The sequence below is a fragment of the Physeter macrocephalus genome, chromosome 12, assembly GCF_002837175.3.
Source record: "Physeter macrocephalus isolate SW-GA chromosome 12, ASM283717v5, whole genome shotgun sequence".
Taxonomy (NCBI): Eukaryota; Metazoa; Chordata; class Mammalia; order Artiodactyla; family Physeteridae; genus Physeter; species Physeter macrocephalus.
Window position 1 is genome coordinate 76,167,217 of NC_041225.1, and position 20,912 is coordinate 76,188,128.

Below are 20,912 nucleotides of genomic sequence, written 5' to 3' on the forward strand. Positions count from 1 at the left end.
AAAAAAAAAAAAAAGGTCATGAAGAACCTAGGGGTAAGACGGGAATAAAGACACAGACCTACTAGGGAATGGACTTGAGGATATGGAGGGGGGAGGGGTGGGCCGTGGTGGAGTGGGAGAGTGGCATGGACATGTGTACACTGCCGACCGTGGGGTGGATGGCTGGTGGGAGGCGGCCGCCTGGCGTAGGAGATCGGCTCGGTGGTTTGTGACCACCTGGAGGGGTGGGATGGGGAGGGTGGGAGGGAGGGAGACGTGGCGGGGAGAGGATGTGGGAACATGTGTATATGTGTGACTGATTCGCTTTGTTTTGGAGCGGAGGCTGACACACCATTGTGGAGCAATTGTACTCTAGTAAAGATGTTAAAAGAAAATGAATGAATGAATGAATGTATGTATGTATGTATGTATGTAATAGGACTAAATACTCCAAGTAAAAGATCAATATTATCAGACTAGATTTAAAAAAAAAAAACTACATTGTCATTTTTATTAGTTATTGCTAATTGTAAGACTAAAGAATTGGGGTTTTAACTGTTTTCAAATTTATTATTTCAAATTTCAGTACTTTCTGAAAACTAAAAATGTTCGTATAATTTAATATGTGTATTTCATGCTTTTTAAAAATACGGCTATGTTAGTTATGGTTGATTGCTACACCTTATAGTATCTTTGAAAAGGCAGTAATATTCTCCTTTGGAACTGGATTTCTTTTAAATAGCAATTTAACAAACTGTCATTATATTCTGTAATAAAGAATGTTTAAAAACTTTTTTTTCAGAACTGTAAAATTTTCCTGCTGTAGCTTTTTTTTTTTTAAGCAAACCTAGTTTGCACATAAATTTTCTTATGGAAACTAGCTGACTTACCTCCTCTAGTATCCTCTTGGTATTTAATCCCTAAAATATTTATCTAAGTTTTTGTAGATATTCTTGTGTATGTCATTTTTATGCAAAACATACGTAAAATTTTCTAATAGAGTTCAGTTTTTAAGAGCGTAGGCTCTGGATTCAATGGCCTTGAGTTTGAATTCTTCTGTGCCACTTCTTAGCTGTGAAATGTTGGACAAGTAATTTCATTTTTTATTATTATTTTTTATAAATTTATTTATTTTGGCTGTGTTGCTGCATGAGGGCTTTCTCTAGTTGTGGCAAGCGGGGGCTACTCTTCGTTGTGGTGCACGGGCTTCTCATTGCGGTGGCTTCTCTTGTGGAGCACAGGCTCTAGGCCCACGGGCTTCAGGAGTTGTGGCTCGCGGGCTCTAGAGCGCAGGCTCAGTAGTTGTGGCGCACGGGCTTAGTTGCTCCGCAGCATGTGGGATCTCCCCAGACCAGGGATCGAACCTGTGTTTCCTGCATTGGCAGGCGGATTCTTAACCACTGCGCCACCTGGGAAGTCCCAATTTCATTTCTTTAAAATCAGTTCCTCATCTGTAAAATGGAGTAATTCTTATATAAATTTTGGAGATAATTTACAGAGTCCTTAATACATGACTGGACTAAATACATATTTGTTGAATTAATGAATGAATGCCTATTCTCTATTGTGTATAATCTGCAACCATTTTTGTAAAAATTTGATTTATGTCAATTTTGGATTCTGCTCTAAATTTCACATGACTGGGGTAGTTACTTCCTGACCATGGTCATAACTTAACAAATTATGTTGGATAGTGACTATATGATGAAAAGGATAAAAGGCAGTCTTGAGATTATGTACCATTCTATTTTTGTTAGGACAGATTTGGATGCTAATAAAGGTTATAGGCTATATTGGGCAGGGAGGAGGACTTACAGGATTTTAGTTCTATGTGACTATTCTGTATCCTTAAAAACAAATGTACTTTTCAGTCCCTGAGCAACAGCTGCTTGATATTGAAGACTGTGACCTCAATGTGGTGAGATTATGTTTTCAAGTTTTCCTCCCTGACGAACATGGTAATTTGACAACTGCTCTACCTCCTGTTGTCTCTAACCCAATTTATGACAACCGTAAGTAATTTATTTTCTTGTATTTGTAGCCTTAGCTCTTTAAAATGATTTTTTATTTTGGTAATTAGAAAAAGAGTATGTTCATTATAGGAAAAATTCAAACATTACCGGGTAGATGTTATCTATCTGAAGTAGATAATGAGGAGAGTAAACCTCCTATACATCTCATCCTCCAAAGATATTTCACAGGTTTCTTCTTCATATATATACAAATACGTCGTTTCATCATCATCACCATCATTCACACAATATATTTTTGGCAACTTTTTGAAAAATCGTCATTGATGTTTTTTTAAAACTTTTTTTTTTTTCTCCTCTTAGCAACGTATCTTGAACCTCTTTACCTTTCAGGTACCTTATTCTTTTCAGTAGCTGCATATTTCCTTATATCATAATTTTACTAAATCATTACCCTATTACAAGACATTTGGTTTGTTTCCTTCTTAATTCTTTTCTTTTTGCTTTAGCAAATTGTTCTGCAATAAATATCCCACATGTGCATATATTGTGCAAATGTCTCTAGCATAAATTTGTAGAAGTAGAAATGTTGGCAAATGCTAGATCAAAGGATATGGATATTTATAGTGGTAAAAGATTATGAAATTGCCCTCAAATATTTGTGTGTTTGTATACTCTTATATATGCACCCACCAGTGGTGTATGACTATACCAGTTTTGCATGTAGAAGGATAGTGGGACATAGAACTATAAAGGTAAATCAGAATATCCTCATCATGGAGAGCTTTGAATGCCAGGGAATTATTGGAATAATGTTGACCAGATAATAGGAGGCATGAAAACTGCATGCCACAGGGTTATGGTCATGATTTAAAAAGATTAATCTGATGACACTGTATAGGATGGATAGGACGAATCAGAATTTAGAAGCAAGGAGATTTAATTAGAGGACATGTCATTGCCTAGAAATGAAGTCATAACACTCTAAACCAGGGTAATGCCCTTAAGAAAAGAAAGGGACAGATGTGGATTATTAAGGTATTGAGTGCCCTTAATTTATTTATACAGTAAAGCTTTTATCTATCCTGTAAGTTGTTTTCCTAAAATTCTCCATCAGAAAGGAATAAGACATATTACTAAGGTAGCAACCCATTAAAAATATCCTTTATATTTAGGTGCTCCTAATACCGCAGAATTAAGGATTTGTCGCGTAAACAAGAACTGTGGAAGTGTCAGAGGAGGAGATGAAATATTTCTACTCTGTGACAAAGTTCAGAAAGGTATTTTTTTTGTTGTTTTTTTGTTTGTTTCTTTGAATTCAGAATATATTTTAGATTGATAGGTACATTTTACTTTCTTTTCCCATTGTTACTTGCTTTCGTATTCACTAGATGACATAGAAGTTCGGTTTGTTTTGAACGATTGGGAAGCAAAAGGTATCTTTTCACAAGCTGATGTACACCGTCAAGTAGCCATTGTTTTCAAGACTCCACCATATTGCAAAGCTATAACGGAACCGGTAACAGTAAAAATGCAGTTGCGAAGACCTTCTGACCAGGAAGTTAGTGAATCTATGGATTTTAGATATCTGCCAGATGAAAAAGGTATGACTTTTTCATGGTAATGTTTTATATATTTCTTGAAGTTAGTCCTGCTAAGAACATTTTCTTGTAAGATACATTTGAATACAGTTGTGTTTATTCATAATTTGTGTTTCTTTTCCTGAAAGTTTTTGGTTGATTTTTGACTGATCTTTGTGCTCTTTGAATCTCTTCCTTAGGAAAGGTATCTGGAATAATTTCAAAGTATCTAAACCGTTTATCAAAATTTGTTTTACTTTTGAGATTCTATTTTGGTCCTTATTGTGCCCTCTTGATAGATGGCATACTTGCCACTCAGAAAGTGGTCTCCATTTTGGTCCTTATCTGCCATTATTGCATTAATTAACATTGGTGACTTGTAGGTGTTCTAAGAAAACAAGATGAATATTATAAACTATTTTTTACTAAGAAAAATATCCTTTATTAGTGACTTGGGATGTAGTTTGTGACACTTATAAATCCGTCTTATGTACATTTATTTAAAGCATTTTCTATGTGGGAGTAAAACATCTATATATTTATTAAAGGAGAGGAAGCATAATCCCATGATGAATCACGTTTTCTCGGTTTCTTTCTAACCAGATACATATGGCAATAAAGCAAAGAAACAAAAAACAACTCTACTTTTCCAGAAACTGTGGCAGGATTGTGGTAAGAATATTTTGTTATTGTTGTTTTTAATAAATTTATTTATTTATTTTTGGCTTTGTCTTTGTTGTTTTTAATAAATTTATTTATTTTTGGCTGCATTTGTCTTTGTTGCTGCCCGCAGGCTTTCTCTAGTTGCGGCGAGTGGGGCCTACTCTTCGTTGCAGTGCGCGGGCTTCTTATTGCAGTGGCTTCTCTTGTTGCAGAGCATGGCCTCTAGGTGCACGGGCTTCAGTAGTTGTGGCTCGCGGGCTCTAGAGCGCAGGCTCCATAGTCGTGGCGCACGGGCTTATTTGCTCCACGGCATGTGGGATCTTCCCGGACCAGGGCTTGAACCTGTGTCCGCTGCCTTGGCAGGTGGATTCTTCACCACTGCTCCACCAGGGAGGTCCCTGAACATTTTGGATTGATTTGTATTTAAGTAAATTTGTTTTGATTTGTTTTGTTTTGTTTTGCTTTATTCCGTTTTTCAAATTTTAACTGATATACTGTTGTTTTTCAAATTACATTTAATAATGGAAAAAATTTATCATAGGAGTTAATTTTCCTGAAAGACCTAGACCTAGTCCCCTAGGATCAACTGGAGAAGGAAGATTCATTAAAAAAGGTATTTTATTCCCTATAGAGTATTCCTTGTGATTAGAGAGACTGGTGCTTTGCACAGTATATTGGAATTCCATTCTTAGGAATGCAAACTGCCTCTTTGATTTATTCCACTCCTACATATTTTTTATGCTATGAATATTGAATGAATTGATCTCAGCTTCTGAAAGACCTGTTGGCAGCTATGATTACTTTTTGGGGATTTATTGTTTGATAAATTACATTTCATTCATATGGTGGTAATTTTACTAATTACAGTGTGTCATGGAAGAAATGATTTAGATCTGGCCGGTTGCCTATCTTTATTTATTTATTTATTTGTAAAGTTTTACTGGAACACAGCTCATTTGATTGCATATTGTCTATGGTTGCTTTTCTTGTACAATAGCAGCAGAGTTGAGTAGTTCCAACAGAGGCTATATGGCCCACAAAGTCTAAAATATTTACTATCTGGCCCTTTATGGAAAAAAAAGTTGCCAAATTCTGGTTTAGATCATTCAACCAGGGTTAATTAGAAGTCTTTTTTTCTTTTTACATTCTTAAATCGAGCTTTTTCTTGGTTTAATATGTACAGCAGTCATGTAACATGTAAATAAATACAGCCTCCATTTTTTTCTGACTGGGAATTTTGTAGTACCTTAGAGTGAGTAGTATCTTAATATAGCTTGGAAATTTATGTAGTTTTTTTTTTTTTTTTTGTGGTATGCGGGCCTCCCTCTGCCGCGGCCTCTCCCGTTGCGGAGCACAGGCTGCGGACGCGCAGGCTCAGCGGCCATGGCTCACGGGCCCAGCCGCTCCGTGGCACGTGGGATCCTCCCAGACCGGGGCGCGAACCCGGTTCCCCTGCACCGGCAGGCGGACGTGCAACCACTGCGCCACCAGGGAAGCCCTATGTAGATTTTTAAGTCATCCCTAATGAATGTTTCCTCCATCCCTCCATTTTCTCCTAAAGAGGAGAATATGAAATGATTTTGAATATTTATATGCCCATTAACTGAAATTCTGATATTTATCTTTCACATTTCAAAAATACCTTTATAGGGCCTCAGAAGCTAGATGTCCACATTTAACTGGAGTGAAATTTTCGATGCCAAAGTAACTTACCAAAATTATTTTATAGGTATTTGTAAAACAATTAGTATTAAAGAATTCAATTTTGGACTCATGTAATAATTTTTAGTGCTATTTAACATTTCTATTTGAAGTGTTACATCGGTTTCCTTTAAAATTTTTTATGTGTTTGTGTAATTTTAATTTAGAAGTAATGCTTTTTATAATTTTGTTCATTTCCGTTTTGTACAAATACATTTCCTCCTCCACAGAACCAATCTTGTTTTCTCATGGTGCAGTTTTGACAGAAACATCCGGGCCAGTTTCAAGTCAAGCAGAATCCTACTATTCCTCATCTGCGTCCATCTCAAGTGCATTGCCACATCATGCTTCAGCCATACCCCCAATGGTACCTCAGCCTTCTTCCAGCTGGTCATCAGTGGCCCACGCCACCTCACGTTCAGTCAATACAAATTCACTGAGTAGTTTTTCAACAGGGACACTTTCCTCTAATTCACAAGTTATCCCACCATTCCTGGAAATGTCTGTTGTGAGTGATTTGAATGTGTCTAATGCTTGCATTTATAACAGTACTAATGACATAGGCAGAATGGAAGCATCATCTGTGTCACCAGCTGACTTATATGGTATTTCTGATGCCAACATGCTGCCTAATTGCCCTGTGAACATGATAACACCCAGTAATGACAGCATGAGGGAGACTGATAATCCAAGACTTGTGAGTATGAATCTTGAAAATCCTGCCTGTACTTCAGTGTTAGACCCAAGAGACTTAAGACAGCTCCATCAGATGTCCTCTTCCAGTATGTCAGCAGTTGCCAGTTCTAGTACTACTGCTTTTGTTTCACAATCAGAGGCATTTGAGGGGTCTGACTTTAATTGTGCAGATAACAGTATGATAAATGAGTCAGGACCATCAAACGGTACTAATCCAAATAGTCATAGTTTTGTTCAAAATAGTCAGTATTCAGGTATTGGCACTATGCAGAATGAACAATTGAGTGACTCATTTGCATTTGAATTTTTTCAAGTTAACTTGTAAGATATAAATGGTGATTCAAGAATTAAATCCCTTTAAAGGTAACCCTTTTGATATTACCTTTATAAATGCAACATTATATATTTCTCTAAGACTATACTACAGTATATCGTGGACCCTTGAACAACACGGGTTTGAACTGTGCAGGCCGGTCCAGTTAATTCTCACATTTTCTTCACTAAATATGTAGTGCAGTACTACACGATTTGAGGTTGGTTGAATTCATGGATGCAGAAGACATCCATGGAGACAGAGGGCCGACTGTACAGTTTTAAACACAGATTTTTCACTGCACAGAGCGTCTGCTCCCCAACCCCCGTGTTGTTCAAGGGTCAACTGTAATTATAACTAGGTATGTAGGGGATTCCTCTAACGGGCAATCTTGTCTTGGGAACTTCTTGTTTTGCTGGCAGAGAATTTGTTGGGATATAAAAGATGAATGCTCAGTGCTTGAAGCTGCAGCTAAAAGAGAGAGATGAACTCATTTCCCAACTTCAGGAAGAGTTAGAAAAAGTCCAGCATTTACAGAACACTTTTGCTTCAAAAGTAGATAAATCCACACAGACTGAACTCCTAGGCTATGATGCATTGTGGAATCCTACATACAAAGAAAATTTATGTAAACCAGTGTATGATGAATCTGTGACATGTTAAATATTGAATAAAATCAATTTTTCCATTAAAAAAACCCAACTTTGGGTATGTAGAATACGAAGTTGGAAACAGTCATAAAAGGAAAATTCCAAAATAGAAATTTAAAAGAGCTTTACTGTTTCTTCTTTTGAAACATGTGATCTGATACTGTGTGTGGTGGGAATTCTAGCATGAGAATCCTGCCACATTTTCCCAGGACAGACTGAGAACATTAGAGCAAGGCTTCGGTTTTTCCAGCTACATCTTTTTATACTTCTTTTATAATGTATTAATGTATTCTTAGTTAAATGAATTAACTGATATTTGCTTTTAAGCAAATTTAAGGTAAAACCTGTAATGGCTATGTCATTGGAAAAATTAATTCCTTATTATTTTTGAGGCCAATGGGCCAAGGTGACCCCTAAGGGGTTTTCTGAGGCTTTCTGGAGTTTCTTAGATTTACATGTAAATCAAAATTTCTTTAAAATGTTAATAAGTTGGGCAGCAGGCAGTTGAAGTAAGCTTTCAAGGTATGGGAGTTCTCTACATTTTGAACTATTTAGATCCATACCTTTAAAATTGCTTATGATTTTAACTTTACATCCATGTTTTTAAGAGGAAGAAGTTTCCTTGGACCTGTCCTCTTTGTTATGTGTCTGAACTCACTGTGATCTCATCCAATTTCATGCTGTCAACTCCCAAATTTTACCCCTAGCTTACACCCACCCCTTGAACTCCAGACTTGGAGCTTATGTGTGTGTGTGTAAAACTGCTTATTTGACATCTCTACATAGAGATGTAATTAAAGCTCAAACTCAACACATCCAGAGCTGAGTTCTTGATCTTCCCTCCCAAACTTGCTTATCCTTCAGTCTTGCTCAACTCAATAAATGGCAATGCCATGTTTCTAGTTGCTCAGGTCCAAAACAATGGAGTCATCTTTGCTTCTGTTCTTTCTTTTATCTCTCATATCCAATCCATCAGCAAATCTGGTAGGCCCTACCTTCAAAATATATCTTAAGCTGCCCACCTCTCTTGACCTCTGATATTAACATGCTATTCCAGACCACCATCATCTCTTGCATAGATTGAATTATAGCCTCCAGAAGCTCTCTTTACATCCTTGTCCTCCTGCCGTCTGTTCTCCCTGAAGTAGCCACAGTGATTATTTTTAAAATCAAATCATATTCACTCGCTCAAAACCATCCAGTGGCTCCCCATCTCACTTAAAGACCAAAATCTTTAAAATTAGCAGGCCCACACTCCCTCTCTTACCCTCATTCACTACCATTTCCCCCTTCTCATTCAGCTCCAGGCACTCTAGCCTCAATGCTCCTCTTCAAAAACACCGAGTACACTCCTGCCTCAGACCCTTTGTACTTCCCTGGTGGAGCAGTGGTTAGGAATCTGTCTGCCAATGCAGGGGACATGGGTTTGAGCCCTGGTCCGGGAAGATCCCACATGCCACAGAGCAGATAAGCCGTGAGCCACAACTACTGAGCCCGCGTACCTAGAGCCCGTGCTCCACAGCAAGGGAACTAGTTGTAAAATAAACTCAGCTGTATGTGTAGCTCATGCCTTACATCCTTCAGTCTCACTCGACTGTCCATGACTATATATACATTGGCACTCCATGTCTCCCCTCCTTTACATTTGTCCATAGCACTTATCATGATCTGACTTTACTGTTTGTTTGTTTATATTTGTTTTCCTATACTGGAATATAAGCTCCGTGAGGGCAAAGTTTTGTGTTTTTGTTGAATCCCACATTTGTAGAACAGTGTCTGCTTCCTGTTAAGCACTCAGTAAATATTTATTGAACATTCAAAGTACTACTAATAGAACTTCGGTTTTTGAAAGAAAGAATAGCTTTACTTATTAGATGTTTATGATTTTTATAGTTCTGCTTCATGTGACATTGAGTTTATTATATCAGAATCATGTACATTCAGGTTGATGACTAATAATGGTGACCCAAATTGTTAGAAAGCAAAGTAATCCCAGTGGCAAAATGACTGTAGAATTTGGACAGTAATCTTAATTGTGATGGAATCATCATGATGCTAAGTAACTTGCTAAAGATAAGGACCTAGTTTATTTTACAGCTAGAATCTACATAAATGTTGAGCATATTTCTAGCTAGAAACAATGTGTCTTTTCACTTATGTGTAGTGTCCAACCAAACCATAAATTTACTGGAACGATTAAAGCTAGTCAATTTCGTCAAAATGGGGATTGTGTGAATGTCATAAAAATTAAAATTCTGAGTTGAATGATACTGGGAAATGAGAAGGAGAGCAAGATAAGACTTGGGGTCAGGATAGTTTGGAAAGCAAAAGAAAAAGATTAAAGACACCTATCATTAATATTTCTTAGAAATTATTATTTCAAAAAGAAATACTTCTGTTGTATAACTTTAAAAATCATAAGCATATAACATACTTTAGTAGAACTTACCAGGGAGAAAAAACATGAAGGCATTTCTTTCCTGTTCAGAATATGAACCCAAGATATCTCCAGATAGTAGCTTATAGATAGTGAACTTTATTTTTTTTTTAATACAGAATCCTATAATTTTGTAGTAACTAGCACTTATCAGCTTAAGCACTGACTGTTAGGCTATCTAAATGGATACTTTAAATTAAACAACTGACTTGTTTTGCGGGGTTTTTTTTCTGTGTAAGTTGAATCAAGGTCCTGCTACGTTTGTGTTCATAGTATTTCCAAAGGATTTTTCATTTTTCAGGTGCTATTTACTGATCACAGATTTTATTTTATAATTTAAAAATATTGGCAACCTGCTTCTTTTTCTCCAAATGTATTTATACTTTCATCAGTTCTTTTATCACCCTACTTATAGTTTTGAGGAAAAGATGGCCTCTTGCTTCCTAAACTCTACTTGTATACTGGGTCCCTGTTCGGCCTCTCCCATCTTGTTTCTGTACCCTCATATCACCATTTAGTGTTTTTCTCATATAAACATGGTAACTGTTTTCTCTAGCCTAAAAGAGAAAGGATAAACACCTTTCCTACCTCTATCGTGCTCCTTCCCTTCACATCCAGACTTAGGAAATGCTTTCAGCCTCCATTTCCTCACTTCCCAGTCATTCTTTAGCCTACCAGTCTTTCTCTTTTATCTCCTACTATTTTCTTATGATATTCTGGGACAAGTGACCAGAGACACCCTCCCTTGTCAAATCTAGTGTCTTTTTATCAGTCCTCACTCTGCTTGACCTATCCATAACCTATCCTCTTGACCACTCCCTCTTCAGATACTCCTCTCTGAGGTTGACTTTCTTTCCAGAGTCTCATCCCCAGCGCTCAGTTGGTGCTACTTTTTCCCCGAGTGACCTCATCAGTGCTCAGGAGAAAGCTTCAGCTTTCTCTTACGATACCTGAATGTCTATAAACTGGCTGCTCCTGTTGCATTCTCTCCTTTCATTAATGGCATTACCATTTACCCTACCATCCAAGATATTTAATAGGAGCCTCAAAATCGTATTTTATTCTTTTTCGTCCTCACACTCAAAGAGTTATCAAGTCCTTTTGGGTCTGCCTCCTGAAAATCTCTTGCATTTGTCCTTTCTTCATTCCTGCTGCTTTCTTAGTTTAGGCCTTCATTCTTTTTCCCTAACAGGAATCTTTTCCATATTGCCCCAGTTAAAAATAATACCCCTTCTTCCATACACTGTATTGCATAGTTAGCGTTCCTTGAAGACTTTCTCAGGCCACTCTGCCTCTGCTCTTTACCTCCACAGCAAGCAGCCTTCAAGATGGGGCTTTTCTGTGAAGTTTGATCCTAGCTGAGGCACAGCTTTACACATACCCACCCTACTGCAGAACTCCTCTCACTGAATTATACAGTTATATGAAGTTTCTCTCGTTCACCTTTGGAACTCCATCGCTTAGCACAATGCCTGGCACAGTTGGTGCTGAATAAATGGTAGTATTGATAGAGAGGGAAGGGTGAAATTGACATAGGTGTGATTATAAAAAATGTGGACAAGGATATGGTTTTTAAAGGGAAAGGTATTTAACCTGGCAGGAAAAGCCGCAATGCCAAGATTACCAGGCTTGTGACGTACTTCACCCTGTGCCTCCTGTAGTGTCAACTATATTGTGTAGAAATTTTACAGTTACTAGGACTGTTTCATATCTCTGACCTTACTCCTCCTCTCTCTATGTGGCAGGTTTAATCTCAGTTCTCCTCTGATGCATTTCCTCAGCACCTTACCGTTGCACAGAAACTCCAGTATTCATGTGATCAGTCACATTTTTGAATGTCTAATGTGCAAAGCACCATGTTAGGGGCTAGAAATGACATAGAGGTGAATGAGACAAAGTGTTGCTCTCAAAGATGTCAGTCTTTTTCTTTGGAGGGATAACATATAGTAAAGTGCATAAAGTGGACTAATTTTAAGTTTGCAGCTTGATGAATTTTTACATATGTAAATAATCATTTCCAGTTCCCCAGAAGTTTCCTTCATGCCCCTTGCCAATCTACCTACTCCTCAAAACCACTATTCTGATTTCTGTCATCAGAACCTACTATCTTAATGGCCTTTTACATTGGTAACTGGGCTTTCCTACTCAAAACCTTAGTGAACAAAAACAGCTGGGTTGTCAATTTTTAACCTAATGCTTCAGAAAAACTAATTATACTGTCCATGTTAAGAGAGACTTAGAATCGGTGGTCCAGGCTGCCTAGTAGCTCCAAATAATTTCTTCTATCATTAATTGATTTATTGAGGGATTTACAGACTTACTGTGTGATGTTAAATAGCATGGAGAAATGGAAAGAGTAAGTAATTTTTAGTCAGAACCTCTGGGTTTGAATCTTCAGCTCTGCCACTTAGAAGTCATTTAATATTTAGCAGATCACACTTTCTATGGGCCTGTCTCTTCAGATATAAAATGCAGATAATTCTCAGCATACTTAACTCACAAGGTGTGTTGTATTAAATAAAATAATGCATAAGAAGAAACACTGTAAATTGTATAGTGCAAATCAAATATTGTTAGTAAACCAACATATGCATATATCCTGTGGCCCTGATAATCTCTAATCCAAACACTCCTTCCAGTTCACAGAGTGACAGATCACTATGGATTAGATTCTTTAGTAAGAACCCTGGAATGACTTCCTCTTTAGAGTGGCTAGCTTTTGCCCAAAGATGGAGGACTTTCATTTGGCCATATTCTTTCCAGAACATTTCCTATTGTATAGTGAAGATAAGGTCAATTAATGACTTCGGGTTCTGAAATTCTATGACTCTTAATTTCTTTGCCAAAATCGACTATGAATTGGGAGTATTACGACTATCTTCCTAAGAAGGAGTCTCATCATAGATAATGAAGTGGCCACGTAAAGATTTCTGATCTATTTTGTTTCTGGAGATTGAATATGAGAGGGGGAAAATTAGGGTGCTTTTTGCATCACAAACAATAGAAAATTTCATGCTATTTAACATTATAAGCCCAGGAGTGGGTAGCGAATCAGAGACAAATGTATGAGTTGTCTGTACCCAGTTTTATGCCTTTGTTTGTTTAAGACTTGGTCAAATTAATATCTTAACTAATACATCTTAGCAGAGTTTAAAGTACAAACTTAACATCAGTAAAGCCTCAAAAGTAATCATGTCACCACTACTTTCACTCATAAAACACAGATACAATTTTTATAAATTTATTTATTGATCGATTGATTTTTGGCTGTGTTGGGTCTTCGTTTCCGTGCGAGGGCTTTCTCTAGTTGCGGCGAGCAGGGGCCACTCTTCATCGCGGTGCGCGGGCCTCTCACTGTCCTGGCCTCTCTTGTTGCGGAGCACAGGCTCCAGATGCGCAGGCTCAGTAGTGTGGCTCACGGGCCCAGTTGCTCCGTGGCATGTGGGATCTTCCCGGACCAGGGCTCGAACCCGTGTCCCCTGCATTGGCAGGCAGATTCTCAACCACTGAGCCACCAGGGAAGCCCCCAGATACAATTTTTAAAGAATTATTTCTTCTAAATATTTTTTCTATTCTAAATGTCTATGGCTTTAGAAAAAAGTACCTGCTAGTAATTATCTACTTAAAGGGAGTAGCATTTATCATACTCTTTTTTCTTACATCTCTTATTTCTACAATTTCAGTTTACTATTGGACTTCAAAAATTTAAAGAATCACCAAAAATTCATTAAATACCTATGTGTGAACAGTAATACACAGTAGTTAGTACAAAACGTTGGTGCTTCAGTAAATCAAGTTTTCAGGAATATCAGCAGAAAAGTAAAATATAAACTTTGTTAAAGGTATCATTCATCTTGCTTAATTTTCTTCTTAAACCTTAATCAGAACATTACAGCTCTGCATAAAATGTAGTGAAAAATAAGTTGGAGTGTTTGGGGACCCATTTGTGGAATTCAGTCTCAGGAGACTTCGTTGGTGATTTTATTGGGTAATCAGCTAAAAATATTGGTCGCTGGTGCACAGTTCAGATAGCTTTAAGATGCGATGGAAAGGAAAACACAAAGTTTTTGGGTAATGGGCTTTCTTAAATGCATGGTTCAGATGAGATGAACCCTTTTGGAGATGACTTCCATTTTAAAAGAATGTACTTTTCTGGGTTTTTTTGTAACTGTTCTGAGTATTTGTATATGCTTCTTAATGACGGTAATGAATTTGGAAGCACTGAAAAAAATGATTTTTAAAAGTTCTCAGGGCTTCCCTGGTGGCGCAGTGGTTGAGAGTCCGCCTGCCGATGCAGGGGATATGGGTTCGTGCCCTGGTCCGGGAAGATCCCACATGTCGCGGAGCGGCTGGGCCCGTGAGCCATGGCCGCTGAGCCTGTGCGTCCAGAGCCTGTGCTCTGCAACGGGAGAGGCCACACAGTGAAAGGCCCGCATACCGCAAAAAAAAAAAAAAAAAAAAAAAAAAAAAAAAAAATCTGTTACCCAAAAACTTTTTGTGGCCTGCGTACCACAAAAAAAAAAAAAAAAAAATTCTCAGTGTTCAATTATTTAATGTTAAGTGTGATACTTAAAAGTTGAAATCATTTTTAAATGTCAAAATGTCTTTTGTACAGAATATTTTATTACCTTTGTAATATCTTGTATACAGTGATTTTTTTTCTTGATAATAAATGGAAAAAATTCTAAAACCCTTACAAAAATTTGTTGCTGTTTGACTTTAAAATTATCAAGATTTTCTTGTATTTATAGCATCCTCCTTAAAGAGAAAGGCAGTTTTGGTTGCTTAGAAACATTAGACATTTTTATGGAATGCTGTATCTGAATATACTTACATATGAACTGTCCTTTAAATTTATTTTATTTATTTTTGACTGCGTTGGGAATTCATTAAATACCTATGTGTGAACAGTAATACACAGTAGTTAGTACAAAACGTTGGTGCTTCAGTAAATCAAGTTTTCAGGAATATCAGCAGAAAAGTAAAATATAAACTTTGTTAAAGGTATCATTCATCTTGCTTAATTTTCTTCTTAAACCTTAATCAGAACATTACAGCTCTGCATAAAATGTAGTGAAAAATAAGTTGGAGTGTTTGGGGACCCATTTGTGGAATTCAGTCTCAGGAGACTTCGTTGGTGATTTTATTGGGTAATCAGCTAAAAATATTGGTCGCTGGTGCACAGTTCAGATAGCTTTAAGATGCGATGGAAAGGAAAACACAAAGTTTTTGGGTAATGGGCTTTCTTAAATGCATGGTTCAGATGAGATGAACCCTTTTGGAGATGACTTCCATTTTAAAAGAATGTACTTTTCTGGGTTTTTTTGTAACTGTTCTGAGTATTTGTATATGCTTCTTAATGACGGTAATGAATTTGGAAGCACTGAAAAAAATGATTTTTAAAAGTTCTCAGGGCTTCCCTGGTGGCGCAGTGGTTGAGAGTCCGCCTGCCGATGCAGGGGATATGGGTTCGTGCCCTGGTCCGGGAAGATCCCACATGTCGCGGAGCGGCTGGGCCCGTGAGCCATGGCCGCTGAGCCTGTGCGTCCAGAGCCTGTGCTCTGCAACGGGAGAGGCCACACAGTGAAAGGCCCGCATACCGCAAAAAAAAAAAAAAAAAAAAAAAAAAAAAAAAAAATCTGTTACCCAAAAACTTTTTGTGGCCTGCGTACCACAAAAAAAAAAAAAAAAAAATTCTCAGTGTTCAATTATTTAATGTTAAGTGTGATACTTAAAAGTTGAAATCATTTTTAAATGTCAAAATGTCTTTTGTACAGAATATTTTATTACCTTTGTAATATCTTGTATACAGTGATTTTTTTTCTTGATAATAAATGGAAAAAATTCTAAAACCCTTACAAAAATTTGTTGCTGTTTGACTTTAAAATTATCAAGATTTTCTTGTATTTATAGCATCCTCCTTAAAGAGAAAGGCAGTTTTGGTTGCTTAGAAACATTAGACATTTTTATGGAATGCTGTATCTGAATATACTTACATATGAACTGTCCTTTAAATTTATTTTATTTATTTTTGACTGCGTTGGGTCTTCGTTGCTGCGCGTGGACTTTCTCTAGTTGTGGCGAGTGGGGGCTACTCTCTGTTGAGGTGCCATGGGCTTCTCATTGCGGTGGCTTCTCTTGTTGCAGAGCACAGGTCTAGGTGCACAGGCTTCAACTAAGGCGCAGGGCCTTAGTTGGGCATGTGAGATCTTCCCTCACCGGGGCTTGAACCTATGTCCCCTGAATTGGCAGGTGGATTCTTAACCACTGCGCCACCAGGGAAGTCCTGTAACTGTCCTTTAAAATGATAATTTTTGTAGAGTACTGAAATGCCTTTTAAAGAGATTTTCATTTTCTGCCTTCCTGACTTATTTCCTGCCTGTCTCTCTCCCTTCCTGAACAGTTCAGGACAAAAGTCATTTGCTTATTCTGAGCAAGGTACAATTACCTATTGCCACAGGGGGCGAAGATGGTGGCCCATTGTGGGATTACAGTGTGGAGCCTGGGAACATTTGAGGGTAGTAGGGAGGGGAGTCTCAGTGATCTGAAATAAGGATGCAGCAACAGGAGATTGGTTACTTATGAGGGGGAATGATCTATTAAGGAAAATACTAAGGCTAATGGAGCCAGATTTCTGTCAGAAAGGACTTACAAATACGGAAAGGGGGAAAACTAGAAGAAGGTTGGAATTGGAAGTACTGGTATAAACTCATAATTTTCAATATATGTAGATAAGTATATAGGGGTGTGTGCATGCATGCATGCCATGAGAGGGCTTGGTAGCAGCAATGTCACAACAGCAGTGAGCACACCTAGTGCCCAGATCTTTTTTCTATCATTTTCCATGAAAAGGAACCAGTTTTTCTTAAGAGAAATAGCCCATTCCAGGGCTGGTGCAGATGAAATACAAGATGAGCCTGGAATGTCTTTGTATTAGAAAGAAAGAACATGCTCTAAGAATGATGGGGACATGTTACAAAGACAAAGGAGCCATCTTGAAGGGGCACCCACTGGCCAAGTCAACACTTAGAAATCAAAACAAATGTTAGTAACAAATTATAAACCATCAAGTAAAATAGGAAGCCATGAATCCACAAGAAGGGAAAGCTCTACCTTTCAGTGTAATGCCAAAAGGAATGGTGGAATTAGAAAATCATTTGATCATCATTGTGGTAATAGATTCAGGTGAAAATCTTCAATAAATGCTAAAACTAGTGAATGAAAGTTTGAAGGTCTCCCTGCAAGATACTTATTAAAGGGAAAAAAGGGTAACTATAAAAGTGAAGGAGATTGGCACACACCACCTTCGTTAACTGATCAAAGCTCAGTTATCAGTAACTGCAGTGATCAAAATTGTGACATCTGAGAAGATGCAAGAAGATAATCTCCCTTCTGTGGTATTGCTAGAAAGGTACAAACTGAACCTAATTAAAAGGAAACATCAGGCAAGCCCAAATGAGGAATAGTCTGCAAAATAACTGGCCTGAAATCCTCAAAAATGTTGAACGAAAGTCAAGGAAAGACAAACTGTTTCAGATTGGTGAAGATTAAAGAGACATAGTTAAATACAAAGTATCATCCCTTGACTATGAAGGACATTTTTGGACAACTGGTGAAATTTGAGGGGAGGGGGGTCCTGTGGATTATATAATAGTAATATATTAGTGTTAATCTGATTTTGATAGTTGCATTGTGAGGAAGTAGAAGAATGTCCTTGTTTGTTGGAATTTGTCCTTGTTTGTAGGAATTACACACTAATGCATTCAGGGTGATACATTTCTGGGAAAACCATTCTTTGTACTTTTCTTGCAAGTCTGAAATTATTTCAAAATGAAAAAATTGAATTGAAAAATATAAAATATTTTCTCTATAATAATAAAGGGCAGCATTTAAAAAAATCTACTCAGGAAAGCTTACATCAAAGTTCATTCTCATATGGACTTAAAAATCAAAGAATAAAGCCCCAAAAGATCTATCTAAGTAAGAATGCTTTTTCTCTTTGGAAATAGAAATTTAACTTCTAAATTGATTTCATATAACTTGTAAATGAAACCAGTTATCTTACTTGGGAAATTATTCATTTTACCAAAATTTTTTTTTTTCCCACTTTTCCAGGTACTCGGTGTTTTTCCTAAACTAAACCACGGACTATATTTGGGACAAAGAGATACTAAAAGTACAAAGGGCCCTTTCTCTTAAGTGTTTTTTTGTTTTTTTTTTAAATAAGCTATAGAAGATCACAAAAGTAATTTAAAAATATTTTTATATAGGCAAAAGTTAAACTATGTAGTACTCTCATGACTTAATGTCTTCTGTTCTGCTTAAAGACCAACATTAATTTTTAACAACCTATGTCTCATATGGATATTTGTAATAAGTATTTGCAGCTAATGCTTACTCTTGAAATTCTGTATAATCCCAGGAATAGAAATTTAAGAAACAAGTCTTCTAATTTAAGTTTGCTAAGGAGAGTCTTAATTCTTCCATTTGCAGATCCACTAAATTCAAAGCTGAGCCAAAAAGAAACCTGCAAAAGACTATTTCCCAAATTATTTGAATCTCTTTTGTAGCAAAGTTTCCCCCCAAACTGAGAAACATTCACACAAACGTTCTTACCTTTTTATCAAGTTTATTTCTATTATCCCTTTCTCATTTACCGGCATTGAAAATAATGAAAAAGTTATTTGCTATTATTCACATATGAAATTTCTTCATGTCAGTTAAACCATTTTCCTGATTCTTAAGGTGAATGATACAACTTAGTATCTCTGAAGCATGTTTAATGTAGAGATGGGAAATTGAATAATCCAATACTATCCAAGTCACATGTGTTCCAAAGTAAGCTCAGAAAGTTGAATCAGGGTGATGGAAATTGCACTTAAATCTGAAATTTTAATGAGACTCTTCTCTGAAACTTTTAATGATCTATCCATTTTCTTTGCTTCTTTAATGTTTTTCCTCTTCATAGTACCAACTAATGATTAACTAATTAACAAATGGTAATCATATGAGCTCACGTGAAATTTACTTGGGCAATTTTTTGGTAAGCTTGATTTGGTACCTAAATTCCAAAAGTCAATTCTCATGGTTATGTCCATTAAAATGACATTCTTGGGTGCCTCCTTCATGTAGCAGATGCTCTATAATACGATTTATTAGAAAAGACCCTAGAGACCGGGAAACTTCAGTCCTAGTCCTAGATATGGAAGTAACTAACAATTTCAGATAAGTCAGTTCACTTCTATTCTTTGGTTTTCATATTTATAAAGTGGAGATGATAATACCCTATCTACCTGATGAGGATGTTTGAAATTGGATAATACATTGAAGCACTCTGGAATAATATCAGCTTACCTTTGTTTAGCAATGTCAATTTTTCAAAATCTTATCCCTGGGATTGAAGTCATTGAAGGCACTTGTGACTCCTTATTTAAAAGATTTATGCAAGTCTCTTATCATGGTATGCCTCAATTCCTAAGGTCTCACATTCTCTCCCCCAGGAAATGTACTGACAATTTTAGATTGTCAAAAGAGTAACTTGGAGTCATTAAGGTTTGTGACAAATTGTACCAAAACACACTTCTATTGGTAATAGCTTGCTTGAAGCTTACTGGGAAAAATATTAATGATGTCAGATTTGCATTTGGTATCTTAGAATATTACAAGGATACTGTGCTGCATAAATCGATGTAACTTTTATCAAGATCATTTAAAAAATTTTAAACCTGATTTTAAAAGTGGTATCTATCCTGTGGAGGGCAATTTTGCTGAAAGAAATTACAGCTTCTCAGATCTTCAGAGAATGTATCCTGTTTGTGTACCTCTCTGAATGAATGGTTTCATTATTCATAGTTTGGCTTGCGGGGGGGTTGGAGAAGGAATGAGAAAAATCATAAGACATCCTTGGAACAATTCAACACAAAATATACATGTACATAGATCCTGAGATGTTACAACAAATTTAAAAATAGGTAGATCAACATGATCCAAATGGTTTCCAAGACACCGTTATGGTGGGTAAAAACAGCCATTTTACAGTGTATGCTGAATGGACGTCCACGTTTTGCCGGAAAACCCTACTCTTTGTTTCCCATTGAAAGCTAGTCATCCAGAGCAGGGGGCCAATCAACATCTACAGACTAGAAAGAAGAAAACAAGTCATTAAAACATTATTGTTCTAGTAAGCATTTGCTGGTAATGCTGTATAAATCTAGTAGTTTTAATATAATGCAACAGAACAAACTGCATTGGAAGAAAAGAGCCATTGAACACCACAATTTAACACTCTAAAATCCATTCTAGGACCTGGGATTCTTGGGCCTGAGGTCTGTTCCTGAATTCACTGAGTATTTGGTTACTCAGCCAGTTATTAATTGTACCTTTTGGTCAATACCAGACTAGAGTATGTTTAAATTTTTCAAATCTTATTTATGGGAAAAGTAGCAAATAATGCAGGGACCAACACCAACATTCCCTCAGAAGTCTCAGCAACTTTTAGTCTTCTGACTGTTTTCATTTCCCCATCTTGCATTTAACAGTACTGAAGTAGTCTATATACTTATAATCTTGTTTGTAACTTAGCAACTAAATGTGAAATAAATGGTTATGAAAGATCACCTGTAACTAGAAAAGGATTAGAGATCTTTGCATGTCACTTCAGCAGAATTTTTGTTTCTTTTAAAATTGAATTTATCTATCTCTACTCATCCTGGTTTGGCACTTCTAGAACAAAACCTTGATCTTTAAGTCATAATGGAGTTACAGTAGCAGACTATTTGTCTCCACATGAATAATCATGTCCCAGGCATTAGAAGTATGAAATTGGGCTTCCCTGGTGGCGCAGTGGTTGCGCGTCCGCCTGCCGATGCAGGGGAACCGGGTTCGCGCCCCGGTCTGGGAGGATCCCACATGCCGCGGAGCGGC

At 37.0% G+C, this 20,912-nt stretch overlaps 2 protein-coding genes across 14 annotated transcripts in view; one reads left to right on the plus strand and one right to left on the minus strand.

Annotated features, from left to right (window-relative positions):
* Positions 1-20,912, plus strand: part of REL (REL proto-oncogene, NF-kB subunit) — an 82,581-nt gene that overhangs the window by 27,647 nt on the left and 34,022 nt on the right. For 5 of the 8 annotated variants that reach the window (XR_003682354.2, XM_055089196.1, XM_007125438.3 and 2 more), the window contains exons 5-9: positions 1,851-1,991; positions 3,125-3,229; positions 3,341-3,553; positions 4,133-4,201; positions 4,734-4,805. Coding sequence is in view for 7 of the 8 variants with exons in the window: in XM_055089196.1 (XP_054945171.1) it covers positions 1,851-1,991; positions 3,125-3,229; positions 3,341-3,553; positions 4,133-4,201; positions 4,734-4,805 (600 nt within the window). In the remaining variant the exon portion in view is untranslated. Of the gene's footprint in view, positions 1-1,850; positions 1,992-3,124; positions 3,230-3,340; positions 3,554-4,132; positions 4,202-4,733; positions 4,806-6,123; positions 14,664-20,912 lie in introns of those variants that run through there. The other 3 variants (XM_007125436.3, XM_007125437.3, XM_024133487.3) reach the window with 3 other exon arrangements.
* Positions 18,346-20,912, minus strand: part of PUS10 (pseudouridine synthase 10) — a 68,629-nt gene continuing 66,062 nt past the window's right edge. For 4 of the 6 annotated variants that reach the window (XM_007125441.4, XM_007125440.4, XM_028496936.2 and 1 more), the window contains exon 18: positions 18,346-20,128. In XM_007125441.4, coding sequence (XP_007125503.1) covers positions 20,090-20,128 — 39 coding nt within the window. In that variant the 3' untranslated portion in view covers positions 18,346-20,089. The remainder of the gene's footprint in view (positions 20,129-20,912) is intronic. The other 2 variants (XM_055089197.1, XM_028496937.2) reach the window with 1 other exon arrangement.